This window comes from Brachyhypopomus gauderio, chromosome 21, assembly GCF_052324685.1.
Source record: "Brachyhypopomus gauderio isolate BG-103 chromosome 21, BGAUD_0.2, whole genome shotgun sequence".
NCBI classification, from domain to species: Eukaryota; Metazoa; Chordata; class Actinopteri; order Gymnotiformes; family Hypopomidae; genus Brachyhypopomus; species Brachyhypopomus gauderio.
In genome coordinates, this window is record NC_135231.1 from 10,974,653 (window position 1) to 11,001,165 (window position 26,513).

Below are 26,513 nucleotides of genomic sequence, written 5' to 3' on the forward strand. Positions count from 1 at the left end.
CAGTTAATATCTGTATTTTCAATTTGCAGTGATATCTAGTCTGAAAGGAATCATACATATGACCCTGATCTCTGTTTCCATGGAGACTTAGCTGTCAATAACAAAAGGACTTCTGAAGGGGACTATTCTCGTTTTTGAGATATATCGCATATCGGACTAATCAAAATCCATTTTGTGATTACTCTGAGTGCCTGGAATAGCTATTGGGGAAGTAATAGTTTTTTTTAGTGATAAAGACACGAACAAAGCGCATAAATGGATTTTGCCTACATTTCCCAGCATGCGCCGCGGGAGCGTGGTCATGATGTCACAATAAGTATATATGGCACCGTGTAGCATTCCTTACTCTATTGTTACATTGTAACAAACCGGGCCAGCGCGCGGGCCCACGGGCTACTCCGGCGAAACCACCGACCGGGTTTTTAAAGCCTCGTTTCCCCTTCTCGATAAAGATATTAACGTCTCGGTTTGCCCGCGGACGACGGCGCGACACCGTTTAAAGGAACAAAAGGGAGTGAGAGCTGCGTCGGTGTGTGTAATGGAGGGTGAGGAGGACTGAAGCTCCTTCATCATCTGTCGTGTGTTGTCGGGTTAATGTCGCGGAGTTCACGTGTGGCTCAACCAGCTCGTCTGCCTTCGCCTGTCTGTTTTTTGGCCCTTCGCGGCTGTTACCTGCAACGTTTTGATGATTTGATGCACAACACGGGTGATATGTGCGTGTAAGAGCACACAGTCCCGCAGTATAGCCGTTTAAAGTGAGCATGTCTGGGGCGGAGAGCTGCGCGGCCAGCCGGCGCTTCCTCATCGCTGAGACCATTTTCTGTGGGCTAGAGGCGCCTTTGTCTCTCTACTGATAACCTTGTGGACCTCAGTCAAATCTGTCCATTATTCCAAAAAAAAAAGAGGAATACCACAAACAAAACAAAGAAAACCGAGGAGGGGACAGGCGCCCCGCTGCTTAAAGGCTCTGTGTTTCTGCCCAAGGTAAGACACTGAGGAGGGTTTGCGTTTCCTCCATGTAGCCTGACGGGGCTGTGTGCTCCTCACACGGACCACCGCCTCTCACGGCCTCCGTCTCCCCTCACACATACGGGTGAAGGGGAAATACTCTCCACTAGCCGCTTTATTCTCTTCTCTTCGTGTTGACAACTGCCCCTTTCAGCCATTGTGAAGCTTTGCCACCATATTGGACCTCGTTCAATTCTCAGCTGTCGGTTTCCACAGACAGTCGTCCATAAATACCGGGACGTGGTTGAATGCGGAGGGAGTGTTAGCGGGGGAACCGTGAGGTGTTACTCGACAAACCACCATCACACCTGCACTCAGAGCACCACAAAACAGGCCCTAGGGTGTGTGTGTGTGTGTGTGTGTGTGTGTGTGTGTGTGTGTGTGTGTGTGTGTGACAGTATAGGCAAACTGGAAAAAAAAGATGCTTTTCGACCTTTTTTTCCCTTTAATGCAGCTTTGAGGACATAACAGGACTGTTACTACACGTAATAGTGAGAGAGAAGGTTTAGGTGAAGGTTTTACCTTTGATATATTACCTGGCTTTCCTTCATTTAACTTCTAGATCTTCAGCCTGGTTCATATGTATCAGGTCCTACACTTCTGATAACCTGCCTTGAACACTGAGGTTTTCTCTGGCCCGTCCTGCCGTGGCCCACTGACCCCAGAACAGCCTTCCTGGCGCTTTAATCTGTTGCAGTATATGTCAGTGTGACAGGAGCATTCAGGGGGAACATTAGGAGAACACCTGGAAGTGTGTATGAAGACTCCACCAGGTGTGAAAGTCATGACGTGACAAACCCTGAACAATGGATGCTATTCAGTATCAATGTGATGAGCGCGCGCCAGGCCAACAAGCCGATCATTTATTTTTAATCTGGCTTACTTCATAAGGGTTCATCATTCGACATGTTTGATTATGCGTTTTCTTGTGGACGTAGTTGAGGAACCCTGCCTGAATGCCTCTCGTTCACTGATGGTTCTTACATGGTCACCGTTAGCCTAACTCGCCCACAACCGGGCAAAAAACCCTGATATTACGCTGCTCAGATATATTTAGTTATATTTGCGAGTGGGATCACAACGCCTGTTGGTGTAGATGACAGTGCAGAATTTTATAGTAAGAATGTTTAGGCCAAAAACGAGAGGTTATAAAACTGTCACAAACAAGCTACAGCAGCTCCTGGTACAGTAATATAGGTGGGATATACTTAAATCACTGTTGTCTTTTGCATACTGCCATTCTGTATTATTACAGTTCTACAATATATCAAAAAACACATTTACAATGGACATGAGCAGGAATGGTGAACAGGATCAAACACGGCTGATTGGTGTTGAGGGCGTCTCGTGTTTCTATGGTTGTGGTTCGTTTAAAGGCACCGTGATGAGCCGGAGCTCCCGAACGCACATCCCCGTGTCAAAGGACCGCTCCTCTTTCCTTTCGGATCGCTCTTAGCGTCGATCACGTCCGCCGCGTTGGGGTGGGGAGTGTCCGATGTGCCTCTTTGATGCCCTCAGCAAGTTGTGGCCGTTGATGTGGTCCATGACTGCTAATCACGGCATTAAACAGAATGAATGGGCAGTTTCCCAAAGTACTTAAACGCACTGCTGTTATTTCAGACATACTGTATAGTGAGAGTAATACTAGTATGATAATACTATTGTAAAACATTTAAAGATTAATGCATTTTACTTCATTTGTTAGATTCAATTTAGATATCTATTAGAATTTCACGCAGTTCCAGTTATGGTAATGCGTAGCCTGTGCTGTTGTCCTTTATAAAAAAAAGATCAGACAGGTTTTCGGGCCAGATTGTAGGACTCCTGTAGAAGTTCAACACTCCTACACAGGAAAGGCAGTGACAAAGCAGCTCAAAGCCACCAGGACCCCTCCACACACACACACACACACATACACACACCCCTAGGGCTTACGGAAGACCTGATCCCGCCTGACCACTCAACCCGCTGCGCTAGTTATGCTGGCCTTGAAAACAGCCCGCAAACGACTCATTTAAATGGTTTGACTGGTTTTACTCGGACGGCGACAAGAAGCCAGAGAAGAGAGGAGAAGACAGTTGTCCCAAGGCAATTTCTGTAAACTGCGCCTTTCCCGTTGCCATGGCAATGTTTGCAGAATTGATGATTTCTGAGAGGGTTGTCATGCTTGGGAGGGAGAGAGAGAGAAAGAGGGAGGGTTAGAGAGACTGAACTTAGCTCTATATGCTAGCACATCCACACACCAGGAGAGGAGAAAATAAAGAAAATGTCACCTTTCTGGAAATTTCTGGTGTTTTATTCTGACGAGGGTTTCCTCGTTTTGTGTTTTGTCCTTTTCTTTTTCGTGGACGTGGTTTTCGGTTTCCTCGCGGCCTGAGTCAGTATTCAGATGTGCTACACGGCTGGACTGATTTAGAAAAAAAAAGGCAGAAAGCAAACAAGGAACACATTTCTAGCAAGTCTCTTGAGCCGATGAGAGCTGGTGAGGGTCTTTATATCACCGAGATACAGCTCGTCGTCATGTGATTTAATGTTCAGTAGGTCTCTCGTGTATCATTATCGAACATTTACGCTCTGAGCCATTTTTACGTAGTGTAATGTATTCCTCATTTCAGCGTTTCCTTAGGTCACTCTTCAGGTGCATTTTGAGAGGGTGCTAAATGTTTAGCTGTTGGTTCCCATCTCCCGTGTTAGCGCTGGTGATGTGCTGAACTGCCCTTGGGTGTGTCTGGTACAGAGTTCTTCCCTGTACCACAGATATCCTCGGGAAATAGCAGTCTCAGAGGAAACCTTAAAAATACTTCATGGAGTGAAATCTGTACAAATCCCTGAACCTCTTTACACATTACAGTATGTTTTCTGTTAGTAGTTGTTATGTCACCCTCTGTCGTGTATCACAATAGGGTGTAATGTAATGCAGTGTATTTATTACACTGAGGCCACTACGGTTATTACCTCGTGGTGAAAAATAGCCTTTGAAAAGATCACTTCACAGACACTTTGATATAATCGCAGAAAATTCTGTGTGACAGGACGACCTCCAGGTATTCGAGCGAGGAACAGTGCAGTCCAGTTCAAGCTTTATTTCAATCATTTTCCTTCATGTGACACATCAAGTTACATGTTAAACGCTGAAACACAAGTGTAGTTTAGAATGGGCCCGTGTGAAACCCAGAGCTCGCACCGGTATCCCAGTAATAATTACCACTGTTTGGTGTAGATGGTGCCAGCTCTGATAACCTTCGTTAGTGTGCCCGTGTTGTTCAGTCCGGTCGCTCTGTGTCCTGTCCAGAACTGTCTTTAACGGCTGGGCGTCCGACCTCAGCCGCGACCGTCCGCCAGCCGGCCGAACTAAGCGCGTGCACCCCGTGTCCCCAGAACGCCGTGTTTCCATGGAGACAGTGTCTGCTCTCGGCCTGAAACGCCGTTTCGAGGAGGTGGACGGTGGCTCGCCGTGCTCGCCGGCCAAAGACTCGGACGATGACGTCTCCAGCAGCGACAGCGCGGACAGCTGCGACAGCCTCAACGCCCCCTCCAGCTCCCTCACGCGTAAGGCAGCACCAAGGGTCAAAGTTCAGCACAGAACTACCATAACGGCTCCAAACTGGACACCTGAGAATACAGGTCTCCACCAGGAAGTGCATCTCACACTGATGTTAGCTTAGCAGAAGGACCATACAGGTAGCTATCCGCGAAAGAAACCAGAACCTCTAACACTTGTCTTAACAGACACGTTCTGTATCTCCAACAGCAGACATGAGAGCTAATTCCAGACTGTAGACACACTCCAGTACGATATCTCCAGCACTACATCTACTGGCTGCACACGGCCGCTATTTAAATTTAAGTCATGCTCAATGTAATTAGCCTACAGAGTATAAAACCTGCCGGCGTGCATCACAGTTGTAGAGATGCAGGATTCTTGATGGTTTTAAGCCTCAAGAGCGTTTTAACCAGAGCATTAACCAGTCCGCATGATGATAACGACTCTCTGCTGCCCCCTGGTGGCAGGCACGGCTGACCCTGCCCCCTCTCCCCCCACAGCCACCTCCATCCTCCGCCACCACAAGACGTCTCTGGGCCGTAAGCGCGTGCGCTTCGACGCCGTGACCGTCTACTACTTCTCACGGCGCCAGGGCTTCACCAGCGTGCCCAGCCAGGGCGGCAGCTCCCTGGGCATGGCACGCCACCACTGTGCCACCCGCCGATACACCCTGGGGGAGTTCGCCCGCGAGCAGGAGACCAGCCGGCGGAGGGTCCTGCACCAGCACCTGCGCCAGGAGAAGCTCAACGCTCGCAAGCTGAAGGTGAGGAGTGGGCGGGCCGGCACACGCGGGCCGGCACACGCGGGCCGGCACACGCGGGCCGGCACACGCGGGCCGGCACACGTGGGCGTTGATCTCAGGGGGTCGTTTTCATTGGATGAGAGCATGAAACTCCATGCTTAAAGTCTCATGGAAGACAAAGCTCCAGACTATTCTCTGTCCTGGCTCCAAGATGGTGGAACGATCTTCCATTAGCTGCTAGGACTGCAGAGTCTATTGCTGTCTTCAAGCGTAGACTGAAGACTCACCTGTTTGTTGAGTTCTTACCAGAGCACTAACTCAGCTGATACCACTTGCCGTTGTTCTTAAATTGTATGTCTGTCTATGGTTATTTGTGCTTCTTGGCAAATGTCTATCTTACAAAACACTAGGTAATGACATTGATTCCTGTAGTTTAGTAGTAATCTGACTCAATGGTATCTTGAATTCTGGCCTATCCGTACTATTATCTAGGATGAATTCTGTTATCAGATGCAAAGCACTTTTGTAAGTCGCTCTGGATAAGAGCATCTGCTAAATGCCGTAAATGTAAATATAAATGTTAGTAGGTGCTCTTTAATTGGAGGTAAAAGTTAGGTGAGTTGGTGGCTACAGCCGGAAGGGTTGTTCGCGTTTTGAGGTGTACTGTTTGCTGCATGACCTGACCATCACAGACGTTCCATATCTCCAAAGTCTCCAAATCTCAGTGTTGACTGTAACCCCCCCCCAGCTGACGCGGAACGGGACGGTGGAATGCACCCAGGCGGACACGCTGACGCTGGACGACGTCTCAGACGAGGACCTGGACGTGGAGGGCGTGGAGGTGGACGACTGCTTCTTCCTGCAACCGCTGCCCACCAAACGGCGCCGTGCCCTGCTGCGAGCCTCGGGCATCGCCCGCATCGACGCCCGCGAGAAGACGGAGCTGCGTGCCATCCGGCTGTCCCGCGAGGAATGTGGCTGCGACTGTCGCTTCTACTGCGACCCGCACCAGTGCGGCTGCAGCCAGGCTGGCATCAAATGCCAGGTGTGTGTGTGTGTGAAAGGGAGCATGTGCCTGACTACCTGGGGAGGGGGTGTAGCAGTACCCTTGCAGTTAAGGATTTATAATGTAGTAACAACAAGCAAAGAGTTTAATAGTCACATCTATGTTGTAAACCTGCAGTGATATTACTAGTTCAGCTTGGAAATGAATCGTATGCTTTGTGTCAGGGTGGCCAGGTGACCCGTTTGTGCCTCATAATGGTGGCAGGCAGTGGCGGACTTAGCAATTTGGGGGCTCAAGGTGAATTTAGCTAGGGGGCCCATCAACATTAATATGCGAGAAATAAATCACACTACACGATTTTAGGCTGGTTTTTCAGTCGCCGACTGTTTTTTGTAGATCGCCGACAGAAACTGTGGTCGGAGGCAAATCGGCGATCACTCGGCGCTCGCTCAGTCGTGTAGTGTGAACTGCTGAAAGATGCTCGCCGACTGGTCGCCGATTCATCGCAGATATCTAGCATGTTTAATATGTAGCATGTTTAATATGTAGCATGTTTAATATCTAGCATGTTTAATATGTAGCATGTTTAATATGTAGCATGTTTAATATCTAGCCCAGTCGGCGACTGAGTCAACAGCAGCGTCTAGCTACAGCCAATGGGAACAGCGTCTAGCTACAGCCAATGGGAACAGCATCTAGCTACAGCCAATGGGAACAGCGTCTATCTACAGCCAATGGGAACAGCGTCTAGCTACAGCCAATGGGAACAGTGTCTAGCTACAGCCAATGGGAACAGTGTCTAGCTACAGCCAATGGGAACAGTGTCTAGCTACAGCCAATGGGAACAGCGTCTATCTACAGCCAATGGGAACAGTGTCTAGCTCCAGCCAATGGGAACAGTGTCTAGCTCCAGCCAATGGGAACAGTGTCTAGCTACAGCCAATGGGAACAGCGTCTAGCTACAGCCAATGGGAACAGTGTCTAGCTACAGCCAATGGGAACAGTGTCTAGCTACAGCCAATGGGAACAGTGTCTAGCTACAGCCAATGGGAACAGCGTCTAGCTACAGCCAATGGGAACAGCGTCTAGCTACAGCCAATGGGAACAGTGTCTAGCTCCAGCCAATGGGAACAGTGTCTAGCTCCAGCCAATGGGAACAGTGTCTAGCTACAGCCAATGGGAACAGTGTCTAGCTACAGCCAATGGGAACGCGGAGAGAGAACCGCGGCACCGCTGAAGATATCGCTTTCAAGAATGCTTTCAAAACAGTAACCCAGCAAACACACAAAATCCTCACCTTTCTTACAACTTTACTACAACGCTGTGTTTAAGTCATTGTGACAGCACTGGAGAAATAGTGTGATTGATTATATCTATGTTCACTGCAAAGGAGAGATGAAATAATTCTGGCAATTTGGGACTATGGAGTGTTTAAACGGTAAAAAAAATAATAACGAAAATGTGGAGTACATGTACATTGTTTTTTTCTCTTCTACGTGGTGTTGCTGGTTCTCGCGAGAGTTTAATTTTCGTGTTCTTGTGTTTTTGGACGGCAGCCAGATGAGTCGGCGATTCCCCAGTTGTGTAATTCGTGAGCCCGCGTCGCTGATCAGTCATGTAGTGTGAAAGCCACAACAACTGAAAGACTCGCGATTACAGCACAACCAGTCATGTAGTGCGAACGGCACAAAAACCTGACGACTGAAAAGTTGTGTAGTGTGAACCAGGCTTAATCAGGGGGCCCCTACAGTGGGTTGCAGTGGGAGGGGCCCAAGGCAGTTGCCTAGCCACGCCTCTATGCAAAGACCGCCTCTGGTGGCAGGGTGACTCGTTTGTGCCTCATAATGGAGGCAGGGTGACCCGTTTGTGTCTCATAATGGAGGCAGGGTGACCCGTTTGTGCCTCATAATGGAGGCAGGGTGACCCGTTTGTGCCTCATAATGGAGGCAGGGTGACCCGTTTGTGTCTCATAATGGAGGCAGGGTGACCCGTTTGTGCCTCATAATGGTGGCAGGGTGACCCCGTTTGTGCCTCATAATGGTGGCAGTGTGACCCGTTTGTGCCTCATAATGGTGGCAGTGTGACCCGTTTGTGCCTCATAATGGTGGCAGTGTGACCCGATTGTGCCTCATAATGGTGGCAGTGTGACCCGTTCGTGTCTCATAATGGCGACAGGGTGACCCGTTTGTGCCTCATAATGGCGGCAGGGTGACCCGTTTGTGTCTCATAATGGTGGCAGGGTGACCCGTAGAGGTGTATTCAACTAAGGATTTTCATAGTCGACTAATAGTCCAATCGGTATTTTTTTTTATTTTTATCTAGAGCACCTTAAACGGGATCCCGTTCTCATTCAGGACTTTTTTCCTCTTCAAAGTAAAAACCTAAAAAATTATTATATATATTATATATATATTATAATTATTATTATAAAGGTTCAAGTAACGGGGTTTAAAAAGCAAACAACAACAAAAAATGTTTATAGGCTACTTGCCGAGACGCACCGCGACAAGACGAGAAGACACAAACGAAACGACCAACGGCTGAACTGTTTTCTTTTTTCGCCTTACGCGTTTTAAATGGTATGCCATGTTGGTTGTTGTCGTGCGAAATGAAAGACGTTGATGACATAATTTGCACTTTACTTTGTTTGATTCATCTTTATCTTTTTCAAAATACTTTTGAAGTTTTTTAGTAGCCATTATAATCTCGGCAGATGCTGCGCGTATTCTGTAGCGTGTTCAGCTCCGCTCGTTTGGGTTGTGCAACTGCAGGGTGTGATTTATTAATGTGTAGTAAGGAAGATGCCTATTGTTAATGTGCAAACATCATTCAAAAATATTTATTAACAGAAATTAGGATGATTTTATTTGACATAAGGCTATATATAACGAAAACAAAGACATTTCATGTAACAACTAATGCTTAGCAGCATCCTTGGGCACCCCCATGCATAGTGTTGCCAACTCCTTGATAAATAAATAAGGGACACCTCTCGGTAGGGCTGGTCACCTCATTTACCCCCCCCCCCCCCCCCCCCCCCCACACACACACACACACACACTACCTGCCCCTCCTTTTGAAATCAACCTGAATTCATTTGGATGCATGGTTTTGAATGATAAAAATATGCATAGAAAAAAATTATTACACAATTCAACAATTTATTTTAGTGCAAATAGTATTGCCATAAACAAAAATATCTTTGGAAAATCATGTATCTTAACTTAAAACAGTAATAAATAACAAAATCAATATGAACATTCTGTAATATCGCATTTAGTGCAATGTGCAAATAAAGTTTGTAGTAAATTTGTAAACATAAACACTTGTAGTAAAAATAAAACAAAAATAACTTGTAAACTAAACAGTGTAATGCTGCATCTTAGAGTCAACCTATTTTTTCCATTTATATTTCTAGTAGTAGTCAAGCTCGAAGGTTCGCTGTTTGAATCCACTGAATTTTTGCCACTCGCGTCCATAATGCCTTCTTCATATCATGTCGCTGCTGAGACTGGACCAATGAGATGAGCCGATTCTGTAGTTTCAATCATGTGTGTAAAAGGGCTGTCAGCCCATTGGTCACAGAGAAGGGGCGGGCTTCTTTACCATGAAAATCTACATACAAGCGCACCATCATTTATCAACTCCATTGACGTTGACGGAATATTTTTTGATTCTCACGATATTACGGGACAAAGTGCGTCCCGTTACAGATCAATAAGGGACGCGCACATTTGTTTCTAAATACGGGTCGATTCCGTTTTTCAAGGGACGGTTGGCAACCCTACCCATGCAGTTAGAATGGTACATTCGACTATGACGTTCATAGTCCACTAGGGGGTATAGTCGACTATAGTCGAATCAGCGACTATTGCAGGTCACCCCTAGTGACCAGTTTGTGCTTCATAATGGCGGCAGGGTGACCCGTTTGTGCCGTTGTCATTTGTCCCTCATCTCTCTCTGTCCCAGGTGGACCGGATGTCCTTCCCGTGCGGCTGCTCTCGTGACGGCTGCCGCAACACGGCCGGCCGGATCGAGTTCAACCCCCTGCGTGTGCGCACCCACTACCTGCACACCATCATGAAGCTGGACCTGGAGCAGGGCTGTCTGCCGGCCTCCAGACCCGGGGAGGAGTCCGGGGAGGAGGCGGACCTGGCCTCCTCGTCTCCGCCCCTCTCCCTCTCGCCCCTGGACTCGGAGGCGGAGCTGGAGGCGGGGCACCACTGCGACAGCCTGGAGCGGGAGAACGAGACGGCCGTGCTGCACCTGCAGAGCGCCGAGGAGCAGGAGAGGAGGCGCCAGAGCGAGGAGGCGCAGGTGGACGGCGTGGCCGCCCCCGAGCCCGCGCTCTGCCTCCTGCACGGGGAGCTGAACGGCCAGGCCGGCGTGGAGGGCGTGCTCCTCCAGGGGGCGTTCCCGGGTGGAGCGGCCCTGCTCTGCATCGCCGAGAACCAGGAGGAGAGCCCCGCCCCGCAGAGCCTGCTGAAGGAGCAGGCCCCGCTCCTCTACTACCAGATCGGGCCGGTGGAGACGGCCGCCTTCGAGACGTTCCCCGGGCAGGCGGACGGAGGCGAGACGGAGGAACCCGGGAACCGACGGCACGAACACCAGACCTGCGGGCAGGACCGAGCCGAGAGCTCCGCTGGGGAACGGCCTTCGCCCCAGCGTCCCGAGTGTCACCCGGGCCCCGAGGAAGGGCAGAAGAACTGCCCCGCGGAGGCCGGAGGGGCGATACAGCTCCCTACAGAGGTGTAGTGCCCAACGACACTGCAGATGTTTTGCACAAAATTTGTATTACAGTTGAAGAGAGCCTACCGTGCACAGGGTAGAACCGCTGTGGGCCAGAGGGTACCGCTCAGATGTTACAGGAAGGGGTACCGACCGTGGTTTGTATCTGGTCTGAGATAAGCATGTACTGTATTTGAAGTAGGCATTTCATGGTTTAAAAAAACGTTATTGAAAAGAATAAAAAAAATAGAATAAATTATTTATTAAAAGACTAAAAAAGAAAGAGAAGGCAGGGGGCCTTGGCTGGTGGTGGGCGGTGCTCTGGGTGGGGGTGGTGGGGTCCTGAGCTAGCTTAGGTAATGCATGGTCTTTGGTTTGTTTTGTTTTGTTTTGTTTTCCCAGCACAGTATCAGGTCGGTGTTTGATACTGGTGGAAAATGTGGCCTTTAATGTCAAGAAGCAAGAATGGTCAGGATGGCCCAGTGGCTGTCTGGAGGCTCACACAAGCCTCGAGGTCCCACTGCAGTAGTACGCATGGGACTACTAGAGGTATAACGGCAGAATACTAGGAGCTAATGCTACAAGCTAACCTGAAGAGGGGGGTTGGGGGATGGTGGGATTAGTTGGGTGTCGTTAACCGAAAAACGAAAGCTGCAAAGCTAAACAAGAACCTTGGGTAGTGACCCCCACCACGCCCGGCCTCCCCCGACCGGACAAGCCTGGAAATACTTGGTTTTCATGTACTGTAAAAAGGGTTTGCTAAGAGCCCACGGGGCGATAGAGGGAACTGCTTATTTTATGCACGACACAACCTCGATTAGGCTTTTTTTTTAAAGGGTTAACCCTGGTCAGGAGATGAATGAATGTGCAATTATTTTTGCACACGGGTCATTTGTCAAATCAGCTGATGAACAGTCCCTGACACCACCTGTCACAGCCCTCCGTGATGTCGGGGGAAGGTGTGAGGTGTTGCCAAAGGCACCACGGGAGTGTGTGTTTCACGCGCTCGTGCACACTCATGCCAACTTCAGACACTCAGACGTATGCAATCACAAATGCCCCCCTCAACTCCCCGCCTATGACTTTAAACGAGACCCGATTCAGTTCTGGCGGTGCCGAAAGAGGCGAGAGGCTCGTGACGGCCGCGACGCTCTGGCTTTAGCGCAACTTTAGCGTTCGGCAGAGCAGTGTTTTGCCTCATCCACTCTAATGATTTTGTGCAGTTTCTCATGCTGTGAATTTGAAGACTTTCACACCAGGTCTTCCCAGCTGTAGGCCCCTATAGACCTGACTGGCTGGCTTAGTCTTTATCTTGTACAATCTTCACGGGTGGTGTTTGTAGATATTTATTATTTACTGGTGATGGCTGATGTACTTTTTTTGGCCAAAGATTGAAATCTGTGAACTTGGGAACCCAAAATGGCTGACTTAGATGTGCTTTTTTTCAACTCAACATAAAAAACAACAACAAATCGAACCAAACTCAGCCAGAACCTTTGACGTCACCTGTCATGTGACTAAGACCTGTGACAGGTGCTGTCGAGTCCAGGTGATTTGACAGAGGCCACAACATTCTTTCCTTCTTATTCCAACCTTTACTTTAAGCAGGTTTCCTCTGTCATCCCGGCCAACCAACATTTATTTATTAACCCCAGCTGGGTGGTGAGGTTAAGGACAACAGATGATTGCAAATAATCACTTAAAAATTGTGATGTCTTTTTTTTTAGTGAATAAGATTCCACACATTTTGTTTGCACATCAGGTCTTTGCAGATCAATGAATATTGAAGAATTTTGTACATTTTTTTCCTTACATTTAACGTGTTGATAACCTTTAGCCCCAGTACGTAGAAATGCAAGAAAAGCATCTATGATCACAAATGTAACATGTAGAACCACGGCGTGGAGGCGAGACATCTTCTGAGCACCTGACCTTCATCACACGGGTGCAGCTGCTTTAGGAGAAATCTTAGATAATTCGCTTCCGTTGGCTAGCGGTTCAAAGTCGCGGCCACGCCACAGAGTGTCGCTAGTGTGCGTGTGGGAGCTCCTTGGAGCCCCTGCTGCAGGGCGCGGTCTCCGTTTGGCACGTGCCAGGACGCCCTCGTGTTATTCACCGTGTCCTGTTCTCCTCCGTGTTTCCCCCCTCGTTCGTGGGTCTTCTGTTTCCTGATAATGTCGCAGGAGCTTCTAGAGGTTTTGCTGTCCAAGTTTTTGTGTTGATTACAGAAAAAAAAAACATGCTTTGAATGGTCAAATTTAAATAAGAGGTGTGTTGAAGTAGTATACTGATCAATGTGATGTTAAATTATGTATACATGAAACATCAAGAAACCTATTTCTTTCGTTCTTTCTGTGTGCACACAAAGCACTTGTGCTGTTTAGAAGAAACCACGTGTTCAGAGGAAGAGTGTGTGTGAAAGGTTTGACATTTACTCCTGCGACTGCATGATGGACCTCGTACGACCGGTCCACACATTTCAGAACGGTGCTCTTGTTTTCGGGTTACATGTTCACACTAATACTATGTAAAGAAACATTTTTCTGGTCACACATACAGAAAGAAAAAAAAAAAAGTGAAAAATGTTACTTAATTATATGCCTCATTTTATTTACTGCTACAAACTTGATAGTCCTTACAAATAGCTCGTATTAGTTCTTGTTCATTTATCCATAGTGCAGCGGCCGTGTAGGGGGAGGAGTGACTCTGTTTCAGGTGGACCCTCTTGGGGAACAGACTAACTGGACCAGCCGGACCCCATCCAGGACAGAGGCCCCGTCTCTCCTCAGTTCCCCGCTCACACGTTCCTTTATTTAGGCAGGAGCTGCAATAATAACAGTGTTTGCAAACGACCAATCACGAGAGGAGGTTCTACTTGCTTTTGTCGTCGTGTATGTGGAAAAGTGAGACGTGACGTTCGGTTGCGTTTTTTCCCGTTCCTGTGTGCGTCTGTTCGTCTTTGTGTTACTGACCGCTTGAGGTGCACGCTCGCTCTCCCCGTGCACACTCCCCGTGCACACTCCCCGTGCACACTCCTCGTGCACAGTCCCCGTGCACACTCCTCGTGCACACTCCTCGTGCACAGTCCCCGTGCACACTCATCTGGAGCTGAGATGTCGCACACGTCCAGGTCATCACACCCTAGGGACCCAAACTCCTGCACTAGGGGGTCAGTCTGTTGTGTGTGATTCTTTTTGACATATCTTATCTTAGCGTAAGGCAAACAAACAAACAAACAAACAAACAAAATAAAGCATCTACAGCACAGAAGCAGTGGTGTGAACACTAGGCGTGGTCCACAGGTGGGGGCACCTCTACGTGTGTACGCCGTGCCCACAGTCACTAAGACACCGTCACTTTTTTGTTATATGTTCTTTCTTTCTTTCCTGATTCTTGTTTTCGTGCTCTCTGGTCTGAGACCGCTGCACTAACTGAAATCCAACCCCCATATTTGATTTGCCTTTGGGTGTATGGGTGTGTGTAAATGTGTATGTGTGTGTGTGTGTGTGCGCGCGCTACCAGTACCTGGTAAAGACTGACTGACGTTGGAAATCATAGCTGCAGGAGTGACTCTTATGCTCATTGTTGCCTAAAGAGGAGACAAAACATACAAATTTTATATGAAAATGTAAGTGAAGAATAAAGCTAAACTAAAATTAAAAGGTTTTCTACTGTCTTTTGTCCATCGTCCTTAGTAAATCCTAACTAACATTACAGGGCTCTCTCAGTTTAATAGGTACATCTATAACTCTCACAAAGACATTTGTGTCCTCTGATGTTTATAAGTCCTGTTCTCCATGCTGATGCCTATTTTCAAAGTCAGACGAGTGTGACAGATTGTAGAGAAATCAGTCTGCTTACAGATTCATTAATAATACGGCTCTGAAATACATCACAACGTCCACTAGGTGGCAGCACTGTCCTGTGTGCGTCACATAACGGGTTTGAGTCCTTCAACCTAAAACAGTCCACAGAATCTGTTTCCTGTTCGTCAGTTATATTCACTGTAGGATGAGATACTGTAGGCTGATATGTTTTATAGTCTGTTGTGCAGCTCATAGTGGGTGTCTGAGTTATCATTAAGCTTGATGCTTGGTTTGCCTGTGCTTTAGTGCCATACAGTTTGCCTCTACATTTGTACACTAAGTGAAATTTCACCATTTTCCTGTATTTGTTGATTTCTGTGTCACTTCCACCCCCGAAGGTCTTGTGTGTGCCAAAACGGGGCACTTTTGACCTTTTGCACCAGATCACTGGCGCAGGGGTGATGTTGGGTTTATTTACACTCGGGACACACACTGTGAGTGAGTGTGACTCGGAGTGACCCCCCCTCTCCTCTCCTCACGCAATCTCCCCTGCTCATCTGTCAGCCCACAGCCAGTTTCTGGTCTCAGACACTGAATAACAGAGCTGTGATACAATCACTGACAAGCTGTGAAGCACCACACTGAAGGTTTTAACTAAACAAACCGAGACCACTAGCTCTCAATAGGGCCATTCAATATGGAGAAGATGTTTTTATACAACAGGGGATGGAGTGGTGGGTTTAGTGAAGACTGGTGATTTTTCAACACAGGGTACAACACAAGAGCACTCAAGGTGACTCGGTGAAGTCAAACACTTCTTCTATTCAAACTCCTGGACTGTGTCTAAGTAATAACCTGCTTAATTACAGCTGCATTTTCAACCAGCCACATTGTTCATGTCAGTGTTAGTGACACAGGAGCTGACTGTGGAGTTACTGCTCACGTCTCTCGCCACATGGAGCTGTGGACCGAGATGATTGATCAAGAGTGTAAAACAAAGAAAACACTGCAAGCCAAAATCAATGTCCACGTCAAAGGTCTGTTTGGACCAACCAAAGCAAACACAGCAGCACTGGAGCCAAACATCTGCTATGAGAAACGCAGAAACCATTCTTCCCACAGCACCTTGGGCAGAGAGATGGAGATCTGTGTCTATCTGTGTTGTTTCATGGCTGCTTTGCCCAACACCACTGCAGCAGCCGTCACCTGATCTGTGTTTGGACATCTTAAAAACACACAACTGCCCCCTCAACAATAGCGCCTTCCTCTGTGCCCAGAAGGGCAGGAAGGGGTGGAAAGTGGCAGAAGCTGCATGGTCCAGTGGCTTGGAGAGGGGAAAAAACACATGTTATTTGAATTATTAGTGTACAACCGGAACCTGCAGTGGGTTCGTGACGATCACACTGGCACCGGCGCAGAACCGGCTGACCGATCCCGCACCATTACGGAATGTGAACATGAATATCCACACGAGCGAGACGCACCAAAACACAACCGTGTCGAGTGGACGGGACAGAACACCAAACGGGTCCGCAGCCCTCCGGTCCCGGTGCTCCTTCACAACGGCGGTCGGGCTGGTTTGGATGGGGTGGACGGGGGGCGCAGGACGGGGACGTTACGGCCACGCCGTCGTGACGCAGGGGCCAGAACACAATCATGGCACCGGCCCAGGGGCAGTAAGTGCTACGGTTCCGCCGGGCCCGTTTCCTGCGCTTTCCAAAGAGCGGAAAGGCCAGCGGAACGCAGATAGCGTCTGAGCGCGCGACGGAGCGCGCATTTAGAGCGCGCGTTTAGCGCACCGTGGACGCGCATTTTAAAACGATACAGCTGCAAATAACACTTTTCATGTTTTTTTAATATGTTGAGGTCATTGAACTGGTAAGATTGTGATACTGACTTAAAGCGATAGGCACGTGTGTTTGGGAAGCAGTTTTCATACACAGCGCCAATTTATAAAAGACATCCTTATGCGAATCCAATGTCTTTAAATCTTGGAACTTGATCGCATTTGATGTTTTTGATCATACTGAGGTATATACAAGCCTCTGGGCGGAGTGGTACGTTTATGACCTACAATCACCTCGTTCACCTTTGCCGTATTTCCCTCCTATACAGTACGCCTAAACAGTACGAGATAAAGGGTAGTGTGTCCGATTGCATAGTAGGCATTAAACAGTAAGCGAAAAGTTCCCGGATGTGTTACTGAATCGGGAGTACTACGGGAGTACATTTTGTAGTATGCGATTGCAGCACACTGTCCTATCCCATGATACAATTGGAGCGTCTAACTATGATCATGTGACGTCATATGACGTAGGTAAAATGGCGGATGTAGTATGTCTGAGGTTGTATGCACACTGCCCAGTCGCCTAAAGAACACACAGCTTTAACGGTTGAGCAGAACATACTGCATTGAAATCTAGTGCCTACTGCTTAAGTTTGGCATTTCAGGTTGAGTTATGAGGTGTACACTGGCCCTATGAAGCTGAATTATGGAATTTAGAGAAAGTTATTGAAAAAAAACATGCACGTGGAAATGACATCAGTGACGTACTGGCGGTTTGTGCTCACGACGTCCTATAGGTCCACCTGCATCGACGAATCACGCAACGCTACAGCTGCAGTCATGTGACTACAGACCACAAATCAGATCAGCAGCCGTCTTCGGTGATACATTAAGAATCAGTAAAACATTTCTCCTTCAATCTTGACTTTTTTCCCAATCCACAATGGAAACAGGGATTACAGTAAGTCATGGGAAACGTTCGACGTGTGTGTGACGCTAGCGCATAGCTCGCCATCATTAGGAACTGATTGCGTTTAAATGGTAGCATTCATAACGGCGGCCTGGGGCTGGTCTCTGGTCACTTCTTGGGTTTCTGCATGTTGAGAATGACGTAGCTGTCTCAAGTCTATTGCAGTGTTAAAGGCCGAATGTTAAACTCGGAACAAACCTTATTGTTTCCTCTGGAGTACAAGGGCAGAATTCAGACATCAGACATGAATTGAGAGATGACGTAGAAAAGAAAGCTGTTTTTACACACACACACACACACACACACACACACACACACACACACACACACACACACACACACACACACACACACACACACACACACATACACACACAGTGCCTAATATTATGCTATAAAAATATACTTTGACACAGACTGCATCTCTTTTGAATCATTCTCCACTAATCTCAAAAATATGAAACACATGCTAGACAAGAGTGATATAAATAACCAATTAGATATTAGCTCACTGTGGTACTGCACTGTAGTACTGCACTGTAGTACTGCACTGTGGTACTGCACTGTGGTAATTACGTTTATTACATTACTTGCAGGAGATGTAGAGATGTAATCAGCTTTGCATTAGAGAAACCAAGAGATGACTTCTTGATCGGTTTGTTGAAAACTTCTGGGCCATCAGGATTAAGGATAAGTCACTTCCAGTGGCAAGACATTTTAATATGAATGGACATTCTGTTAATGATACTGTATTAATCTGTTTGCATAGCCAGTTGGCAGTAATGAAATGAGTAAATTCAAAGAAACAGAACTGATCTATACTATTGGAACTGTAGAACAGCATGGAATGAATATTATAGTTTAAACATTTACCTTTTTTACAAACTGGTTCCTCCAATTAATTCAGAAGCACTTTGCTTGCACAGCACAGATCTTCAGTCTGAAATATCCTGTTAATATCTCACTCTGTTAATATCTCTCTCTCTCTCTCTCTCTCTCTCTCTCTCTCTCTCACACACACACACACACACACACACACACACACACACACACACACACACACACACACACACACACACACACACACACACACACACACTTCCACTTCAGTGTTGCTATTTTAACAAACACTTTACTGCTGTTAGTAACTGCTAGGAGCTCCTTTCTGCAGTGGTGTTAGATAACATCTCCTGAGGTTCCTTTCCTCCACACACAGCCAACACCTGCAGAGGCTCCGTTTCTCTGTCCTGCTCCCGCAGACCCTCAGCGGTGCACGTTAACGTGCTCCGTACCAGACCGGGCTCATTCGGAGAGACGCGCTCGACGAGCTGACCTGGAGCCGTGAGGTCGGGGGGAGACGTCTGCGAGCACGTGTCTCTGCGGATCAGGAAACGCTGCCGGGCAGTGTAGTCGTAAAAGCGGCCCAAACACACCCTCCACCGCCGCGCTGAACTCCACTCGATCCTCCTCCAGCTTCTGCAGGACGCTCGTGAATCACACGGCTGTTTCTCAGAGAGCCAAACCTCCCGAGTCCGATCTTTTCCATTCTGTACGCTCTCGGGCCAACCTCGGGAAAATTCCTCGCTCTGAGGAACAAGGTCATGTTCATGCTTCACTCCGGTGACATACAAGTAACAATGGCTCAGAGAAGAAAAACACCCAGCCTGCCATGACGGCTGAGAAAAGCATCAGTGTGGAGAAAGCAGACCGCACTGTTCACATTCTTCCCACCATTACCGTGAACCTGTCCCATAAAGCCCTGACTAGCAGTAATACATTATACCGTGCAGGCCTACACCTTGAGTCTGCTGGTCATATCATAGAAGGTTTGTGACAGTCAGCTGTGATCCATTCTGTGCACAGGGCTTCATACCAAAGGAATTAAAAACACCAAAGTAGCAAAGTGTTTTTTTTCTGGAGAGTAGAAATAGACTCCATGCAGGAAAGTTTTTTTAGGCCCGAAGAGACAAAAAAAACAGAAAAGCTTTAGTGTCACCTCATTACAAAAGTATTTTATGATGACGCTAGTTAGGTTTCTGACTTCTCTGATATCCATGTGATGGATTGAATTAATGCAATAATACACATGCGGACACTTACATCTCCACACATGCGTAAGTGATATATCCGCGCATGCACTTTGTCAAACTGGACAGGTTGAAGTATTGGTCCACCAGAACTGTAACCATATGAAAAGGATTATGTCATTGCCAGGGGGGACGAAGAAAACAGCTGCACTTCAGCTGAAAAATGGTTCGCCATGTTCTTCCTGCGTGACACAGGAAGCACTCTCCATGTGTACAGGAAGTTCACTAACAGCCAGTTCATCCTAGAACAACACGCACACCCCCACACGGGCCTACAGTCACTGCCGCCATGCAACGTAGCTTCAAATCTGTTCCTCATCTCTCCCGTGTCTGGAGTCCAAACCTTTGAAGTATGTGTCGTGCTGCATGCCAGGACATAAGGAACTGTTTCTAATTCCAATGTGAAATATTCCTAGTCCTAATGTGAATTGATACTGTCCTCTTAAATCATCCTGATGTAGTTAAACTTTCTTGTGGATTATGTAGTTTTTTTTTATCCTAATATATTAACCAGCATATCTGCAGCACACTTTAGAAATGAAGAAACGCATGTACATTTTGCGCTAAGACCTTTACCTGCTAGTGCATATACTGGACTCATTAATACTCATGAATACTTTGACCCTCAATACTGAATATGAATTTTCCTTCACTCTCAAGTGTAGCTTATTTCCCCAGCCACGTTGACTCCTTTAAATCCTAAATGAATATCATGTTAAGCCATAGACAAACATTGCTTTTAATTTATGGTAGAATTCAAGGTGAAACTTTCCAAAGTCCTTTATTGCCTGCTGGGCAGACATAGTGTGACATACGGCTTGGACAAAGTCAATCTTGAAACATACATCATAGGCTAATCCAGTTGTGATCAAAGTCTCACCAAAGACAGTGATTAGTTGAACTCCCATGACGTACTGACATGAGCATTGTGGGATCCCACAAGTCCCGTGGGATCTTGGCTTCAGTGCTTGCCAGTTTCGTCACGCATGCCTCCAGATTTGAAGTTATGGGTGTCATTGCTCACTGCGGCAGGTGGGGACACGTTTTCACCAGAAGTCAATTTAAGAGGCAGCAACCCACAACAACAGCAAAGCTCCACTTTACGAGGCCTCATGAGACATCGCCAGCTTCACCCGAGACGGATTGTGCACGGTGATGTCAGCGGCTAGCAGCGGGGACGGAGGCGGTGCTGACGTCAGCTCACGAGCGGCTCGTGTTTTGAATAATTTTCACCCTTTGAAAGGCTCGGGGTCGCTGGGGGTCAAATACATGCATAGCTGAGGCATGGCCTCAGTGCGTTCATCTTAAGCTGTGCTGGGGCTACAGTAGGGGTGTGTGCAGAAGGTCTCCTCCAGCTGAGAGATGTGGTGGCGGCTGGGGTTTGAAGGAGGGAACATGGTTCTTCTCATTCTCGCTCTCTTGCGGTGTGAGCAGGCCTTGATGACTGGATGAACGAGGGGGAGATAAGAGGTGGACAGGAGGAGAGGGCGGAGGAGGGAGAGGTTATGAAGGGGCGGCGTTCGTGGGAAACGGTGAACGTGAGAACGTGAGAACGTGAGAGAAGCCCTGCCCTGGATCTCACTTTCAAAGGAGGCAGAAGGTCTTAACACCACGTCAGGATGTGGTCGGAGAAGCTGCAGGAAGGAGGAGTGCTGTGTAAGCGAGTACGGGTGGTGCAGACCTGACGTAGCCCCTCCACGCAGGGTTTCTCACAGCACATCCTTCTTCCCTCTGTCGGCGTGAACTGGAGAAGCTTGGCGTCAGAACGTGGCTGAGGAATGTTTGCTGTAAAAGCCCTGAAGATAAGGAGGAGACGGAGGAGGCGAAGACCTTCACGTCATCTAAGGGAGGCTGGCTGGGTCACTCTGGGGTTCAGAGGGCAGATAGATGCTACGGTTCTGGCCAGTGCAATATTCTGATGAAGGATTGCACAAAACACTCTGACACCAACTTGTCTTACAGGAGGAGAGAAAGTTGGAGGAGGTGAACTCCTTCTTACACTTGGTCAGAGGGAGCATATTCCTTCTAATAACTGAATGCCAAAAGACTTCTGTAGAGTTCTGTCCAGAGGTGGCGGTGTGGGAAGTGATGAAGGATCACTTCCTGTTAGACTCAGAAGGAGAAAGGGAGCCCTCTGAATATGGAGCAATGGAGTGACAGGGAGAAGGAAAGGGTTCTCAGGATGGGGTTAGTTACAGGATGGGGGTTAGTTACAGGATGGGGGGTTAGTTACAGGATGGGGTTAGTTACAGGATGGGGTTAGTTACAGGATGGGGGTTAGTTACAGGATGGGGGGTTAGTTACAGGATGCGGGTTAGTTGTATGATGGGGGTTATTTGTAGGGTGGGAGGTTAGTTGTAGAATGGGGGGTTAGTTGTAGGGTGGGGGATTAGTTGTAGGGTGGGGGATTAGTTGCAGGGTGGGGGATTAGTTGTAGAATGGGGGGGTTAGTTGTAGGGTGGGGGGTAAGTTGTAGGATGGGGGATATTTGTAGGGTGGGAGGTTAGTTGTAGAATGGGGGGTTATTTGTAGGGTGGGAGGCAGGGCCGGAGTGGGACACTTTTCCAGCCCGGGAGTTTCATGCCCAAATACGGCCCAAAATAATTTTTCCCTCCCAATCGGCCCAAACTAGAGACTGACATGAGCCGGCCCATCGGGAATCCTCCCGAATCTCCCGATTAGCCACTCCGGCTCTGGTGGGAGGTTAGTTGTAGAATGGGGGGTTAGTTGTAGGGTGGGAGGTTATTTGTAGGGTGGGAGGTTAGTTGTAGGATGGGGGGTTAGTTGTAGAATGGGGGGTTAGTTGTAGGGTGGGAGGTTAGTTGTAGGATGGGGGGTTAGTTGTAGGATGGGGGGTTAGTTGTAGGATGGGGGTTATTTGTAGGGTGGGAGGTTAGTTGTAGGATGGGGGGTTAGTTGTAGAATGGGGGGTTAGTTGTAGGATGGGGGTTATTTGTAGGGTGGGAGGTTAGTTGTAGGATGGGGGGTTAGTTGTAGAATGGGGGGTTAGTTGTAGAATGGGGGGTTATTTGTAGGATGGGGGGTTAGTTGTAGGGTGGGAGGTTAGTTGTAGGATGGGGGGTTAGTTGTAGAATGGGGGGTTATTTGTAGGGTGGGAGGTTAGTTGTAGAATGGGGGGTAAGTTGCAGGGTTCTCTCTGGGAAACTTACACATTTCTCCTGACAATGCCACATTCCAACAGATGAGCAATTTGTCTCCTTCAGTGTCAAATTGCATCAGATATCACACGTTGATCTAAGGTTTCTTCACCTGTGTAGCTTTAATTATTAATGAATCACATTAGTTTCATCAGTGTATCTCTTTTTCTTAAAACACATGCAACAAAAAATAATTCATTGGAGAGAAACTTTTTCCTCACATAAATGTAATTTTTTCCTGGAGTTGCCCCGGCAACATTGACCAGACGGCAGGCTGTGGTGATGTGTCCCTGGACGGGTGTTTGCTTTATAGTGAGCAGACGTCAGCACAGTGGTCCAGTTCCAGACGCAGAGATGTGTGAACAGGGCTGGACTGTACCGTGTCCCACTTTGACAGTGTTAGCCCTAACAGGGCGATGTCAGAGTCAGGATACTTCAGTTCCACTTCAGAGATTTTGTTGTGTGCTTTATTGAAAAGGGCTAGATCTTAATGTCTGGAGGGACGTTACCAGGACATTACCAGGATGTTACCAGGACGTTATGGCTGTCACATGGGCTTCAGCAAAGAGAAAAAACGGTGGGAAATGTTCGGCCGGTGGCAAAAGGAGCAGAGAGTCGGTCTGAAGGTCAAGGGGACATGGAGAAAACATGGAGTCAAGAACACCACCCGCCTCCTGCTCCACCATGGTTCTACATCTCCGTGTGGAACAGGAAGTGCAATGTTAAACACGTTCAGTGGTCAACCAGTTTTCCCGAGGTCAGCAGCTAGGAGGAGCGAGACGGGACAGCACGTCCATCCTGCCGTGCGGTTATGTTTGGGAAAACCTCGCTCTGCACGACCTCGACAGGTGCCGGAGGGGTGGGGGTGGGAGTGTGGCTTTCGTAATACCCCAGCAGGACCCCAGCCTGTAATTACTCATCACTCAGGATGTGCTCATGCTATTATTTATAGGGGCTGTCCTGCACGAGGACCGTCTGGTGAGAGGAAGGGACGTCAGGACGGGATCCAACAACAGGACGTCTGGGCACCGTGCCGGGAGCGTGCGGGGTCATGTGCTCTCGCTGCAGCTACGTTTGTGGGGACGGGAATGATAATGTCCTGTCCAAGTTGAGGTGTGTCACTGTTGATGTTTTTAGTGGGGTATAAATCTTTGTGTGTTGATGCGTGTTTATATATTTTTATCTCGAAGCAGAGGAAATATCCTCGGGAGGCAGTCCACAGCAGTTTTGCTTGGTTCGCGTTTTCAAACCAAAGAATCCATCAATGAGTCTGTGCTAAAACGTGGCTACAGGGTTCACTTCACATTATTTTTTTGGGGGGAAAATCAACTATTATGGTAAGATCACATGAATTAACGAGTGTGAAAAATCTCCCCAGCAGCAGTGTCTCCAAGCCTGAACATCTGAACCCAGCCTGGTTGGAATTCGGGGTCACAACTGCCTCCTTTGCCCGGGTGACACTGATTTACTGCAGCCTCTGCAGACGGAGATTTGGAGTGGCACGCACACGGCTCTTGGCTGCTGGCTGCGTTCTTTATCGACCAGTACCTCTTCTACAAGATACACACACACACACACACACACACACACACACGATAGAGGCATCCTGAGGTCTTTATTTATCTAACTCTCCCCAACTGGAGCTGACAAAATGAATTCCTGGGGACTTTAGAAGTGAGAGGCCCAAATGGCAGCAGATTTGAACTCTCTGGATGGACCGTGGCCAAGTAGAGCTGATAAAGAACCAGTGACATAACCCATCCCTCCTCCTGTGGGCTGAGAGCAGTGTGGGGGGGGGGGGGGGGATCACACTGGAACAGCCAGAAATACACAGACCTCCATGGCATGTAAAGGCATCATGGTCATGTGTGTAAAGGTCATCGTGGTCATGCGTGTAAAGGTCATCGTGGTCATGTGTGTAAAGGTCATCATGGTCATGCGTGTAAAGGTCATCATGTTCATGTGTGTAAAGGTCATCGTGGTCATGTGTGTAAAGGTCATCATGGTCATGTTTGTAAAGGTCATCATGGTCATACATGTAAAGATCATCATGGTCATGTGTGCAAAGGTCATTGTGTTCATGTGTGTAAAGGTTATCGTGGTCATGCGTGTAAAGGTCATCGTGGTCATATGTGTAAAGGTTATCATGGTCATGTGTGTAAAGGTTATCGTGGTCATGCGTGTAAAGGTCATCGTGGTCATATGTGTAAAGGTTATCATGGTCATGTGTGTAAAGGTCATCGTGGTCATGTGTGTAAAGGTCATCGTGGTCATGCGTGTAAAGGTCATCATGGTCATGTGTGTAAAGGTCATCGTGGTCATGTGTGTAAAGGTCATCGTGGTCACGTGTGTAAAGGTCATTGTGGTCATGTGTGTAAAGGTCATTGTGGTCATGTGTGTAAAGGTCATCGTGGTCACGTGTGTAAAGGTCATCATGGTCATGTGTGTAAAGGTTATCATGGTCATGTGTGTAAAGGTCATCGTGGTCATGTGTGTAAAGGTCATCGTGGTCACGTGTGTAAAGGTCATCATGGTCATGTGTGTAAAGGTCATCATGGTCATGTGTGTAAAGGTTATGGTCATGTGTGTAAAGGTCATCGTGGTCATGTGTGTAAAGGTCATCGTGGTCACGTGTGTAAAGGTCATCATGGTCATGTGTGTAAAGGTCATCATGGTCATGTGTGTAAAGGTTATCATGGTCATGTGTGTGCCATGTTTGGGCTGGATTCTCTCACATTCCCACCAGAGCCGCCCACAGCTGGCATGGCCGACAGCCCAGGCACGTCACACTAAATCTCTCGTCCGGTCTTTCATGTGAGGTGATGATATTCTCCTCTGGGCAGGGGTGACGTGCAACTGGAAACCAGCGCAGCGAGTGGAGCAAATCTCATTTATTGGAGTGATTTGCTTTCAAGACGGCAACAGTTCTCTTAGTGGATGGAAATGAGGTCACAGCAGCTTTGACTTGTCGTCAACTTGTTGACTTGTCGAGAAGTGAATTAAAGTTTATAAAATGTTGTTAGAACTGGGTGTGCTTTCTTTCACACACACACACACACACACACACACACACACACACACACACACACACACACACACACACACACACACACACACACACACACACACACACACACACACACACACACACACGAGAGTGCCTGTAGGGATCATTAAGACAGGCTTGTCCCACAGGTTCCTCCCTGTGTCTGACCATTCATTATTAAGACTCTAAGTGGATCTCCGCCTCCCAGGGCCAAAGCCCCGCCCCCACACACGTGCATCTGCACTCCTTTATGATGACAGAACAGGGGGTAGCAAGCCCCCCTCTAATCTGCGTTCACGCAGTCCTCTGCGAGGACTCAAAGCCCCTCTTTGTAACCCTTAATGACCTCCCTGACCCTTCGGCCTCTGATTACTGGCCGTCAGAGCGTACACACCTCTGCTTTGTTTGGATGGAGTCATTCAGCCAGGCACCTGGACCTGCTGTGTTCAGGTGAGTTGGAGGGGGATTGTGGGTAGTCCTGCTGGCCGAGGCTGCTTTGCTCGCTGCACGGTACAAGCTGGCGCCTTAAGCCTCTGTAAGAAATGGTCGCACAGCACCCGGGGGGACCAGGGGGTTTGGGGAGTACTCAGGACGGACACCCTGCTGTGCTAATAGGAGGTACTCACACCCGG

The 26,513-nt window shown here is 48.0% G+C and overlaps 2 protein-coding genes across 6 annotated transcripts; both read left to right on the plus strand.

The window, feature by feature from the left end:
- Positions 1–330: 330 nt before the first annotated feature.
- csrnp2 (cysteine-serine-rich nuclear protein 2) lies at positions 331–13,655 on the plus strand. 3 transcript variants are annotated; one of them, XM_076983667.1, is made up of 5 exons: positions 331–984; positions 4,301–4,557; positions 5,053–5,315; positions 6,043–6,339; positions 10,270–13,655. In XM_076983667.1, the coding sequence occupies exons 2-5, from the start codon at positions 4,401–4,403 to the stop codon at positions 11,053–11,055; spliced, it is 1,503 nt and encodes a 500-aa protein (XP_076839782.1). In that variant the 5' UTR covers positions 331–984; positions 4,301–4,400; the 3' UTR covers positions 11,056–13,655. The 3 variants fall into 3 exon arrangements, with proteins under 3 accessions (XP_076839782.1, XP_076839783.1, XP_076839781.1); XM_076983668.1 differs by having other exon boundaries at positions 4,387–4,557; XM_076983666.1 differs by having other exon boundaries at positions 331–4,557.
- Positions 13,656–19,921: 6,266 nt separating this feature from the next.
- On the plus strand, positions 19,922–25,788 carry LOC143485078 (uncharacterized). Of its 3 annotated transcripts, XM_076984259.1 has the most exons (3): positions 23,191–23,683; positions 23,788–23,948; positions 24,217–25,788. In XM_076984259.1, the coding sequence occupies exon 3, from the start codon at positions 24,676–24,678 to the stop codon at positions 25,651–25,653; it is 978 nt and encodes a 325-aa protein (XP_076840374.1). In that variant the 5' UTR covers positions 23,191–23,683; positions 23,788–23,948; positions 24,217–24,675; the 3' UTR covers positions 25,654–25,788. The 3 variants fall into 3 exon arrangements, with proteins under 3 accessions (XP_076840375.1, XP_076840374.1, XP_076840373.1); XM_076984260.1 differs by lacking the exon at positions 23,191–23,683 and adding an exon at positions 19,922–20,027 and having other exon boundaries at positions 23,788–25,788; XM_076984258.1 differs by having other exon boundaries at positions 23,788–25,788.
- The last annotated feature ends 725 nt before the right edge of the window (positions 25,789–26,513 follow it).

Coding starts and splice junctions, on each gene's coding strand:
- csrnp2 (XM_076983666.1), top strand. CDS start 4,401: ATGGAGACAGTGTCTGCTCTCGGCCTGAAACGCCGTTTCGAGGAGGTG. Junction 4,558..5,052: donor CCCCTCCAGCTCCCTCACGC/GTAAGGCAGCAC, acceptor CTCCCCCCACAG/CCACCTCCATCCTCCGCCAC. Junction 6,340..10,269: donor AGGCTGGCATCAAATGCCAG/GTGTGTGTGTGT, acceptor TCTCTGTCCCAG/GTGGACCGGATGTCCTTCCC.
- LOC143485078 (XM_076984260.1), top strand. CDS start 24,676: ATGGCATGTAAAGGCATCATGGTCATGTGTGTAAAGGTCATCGTGGTC.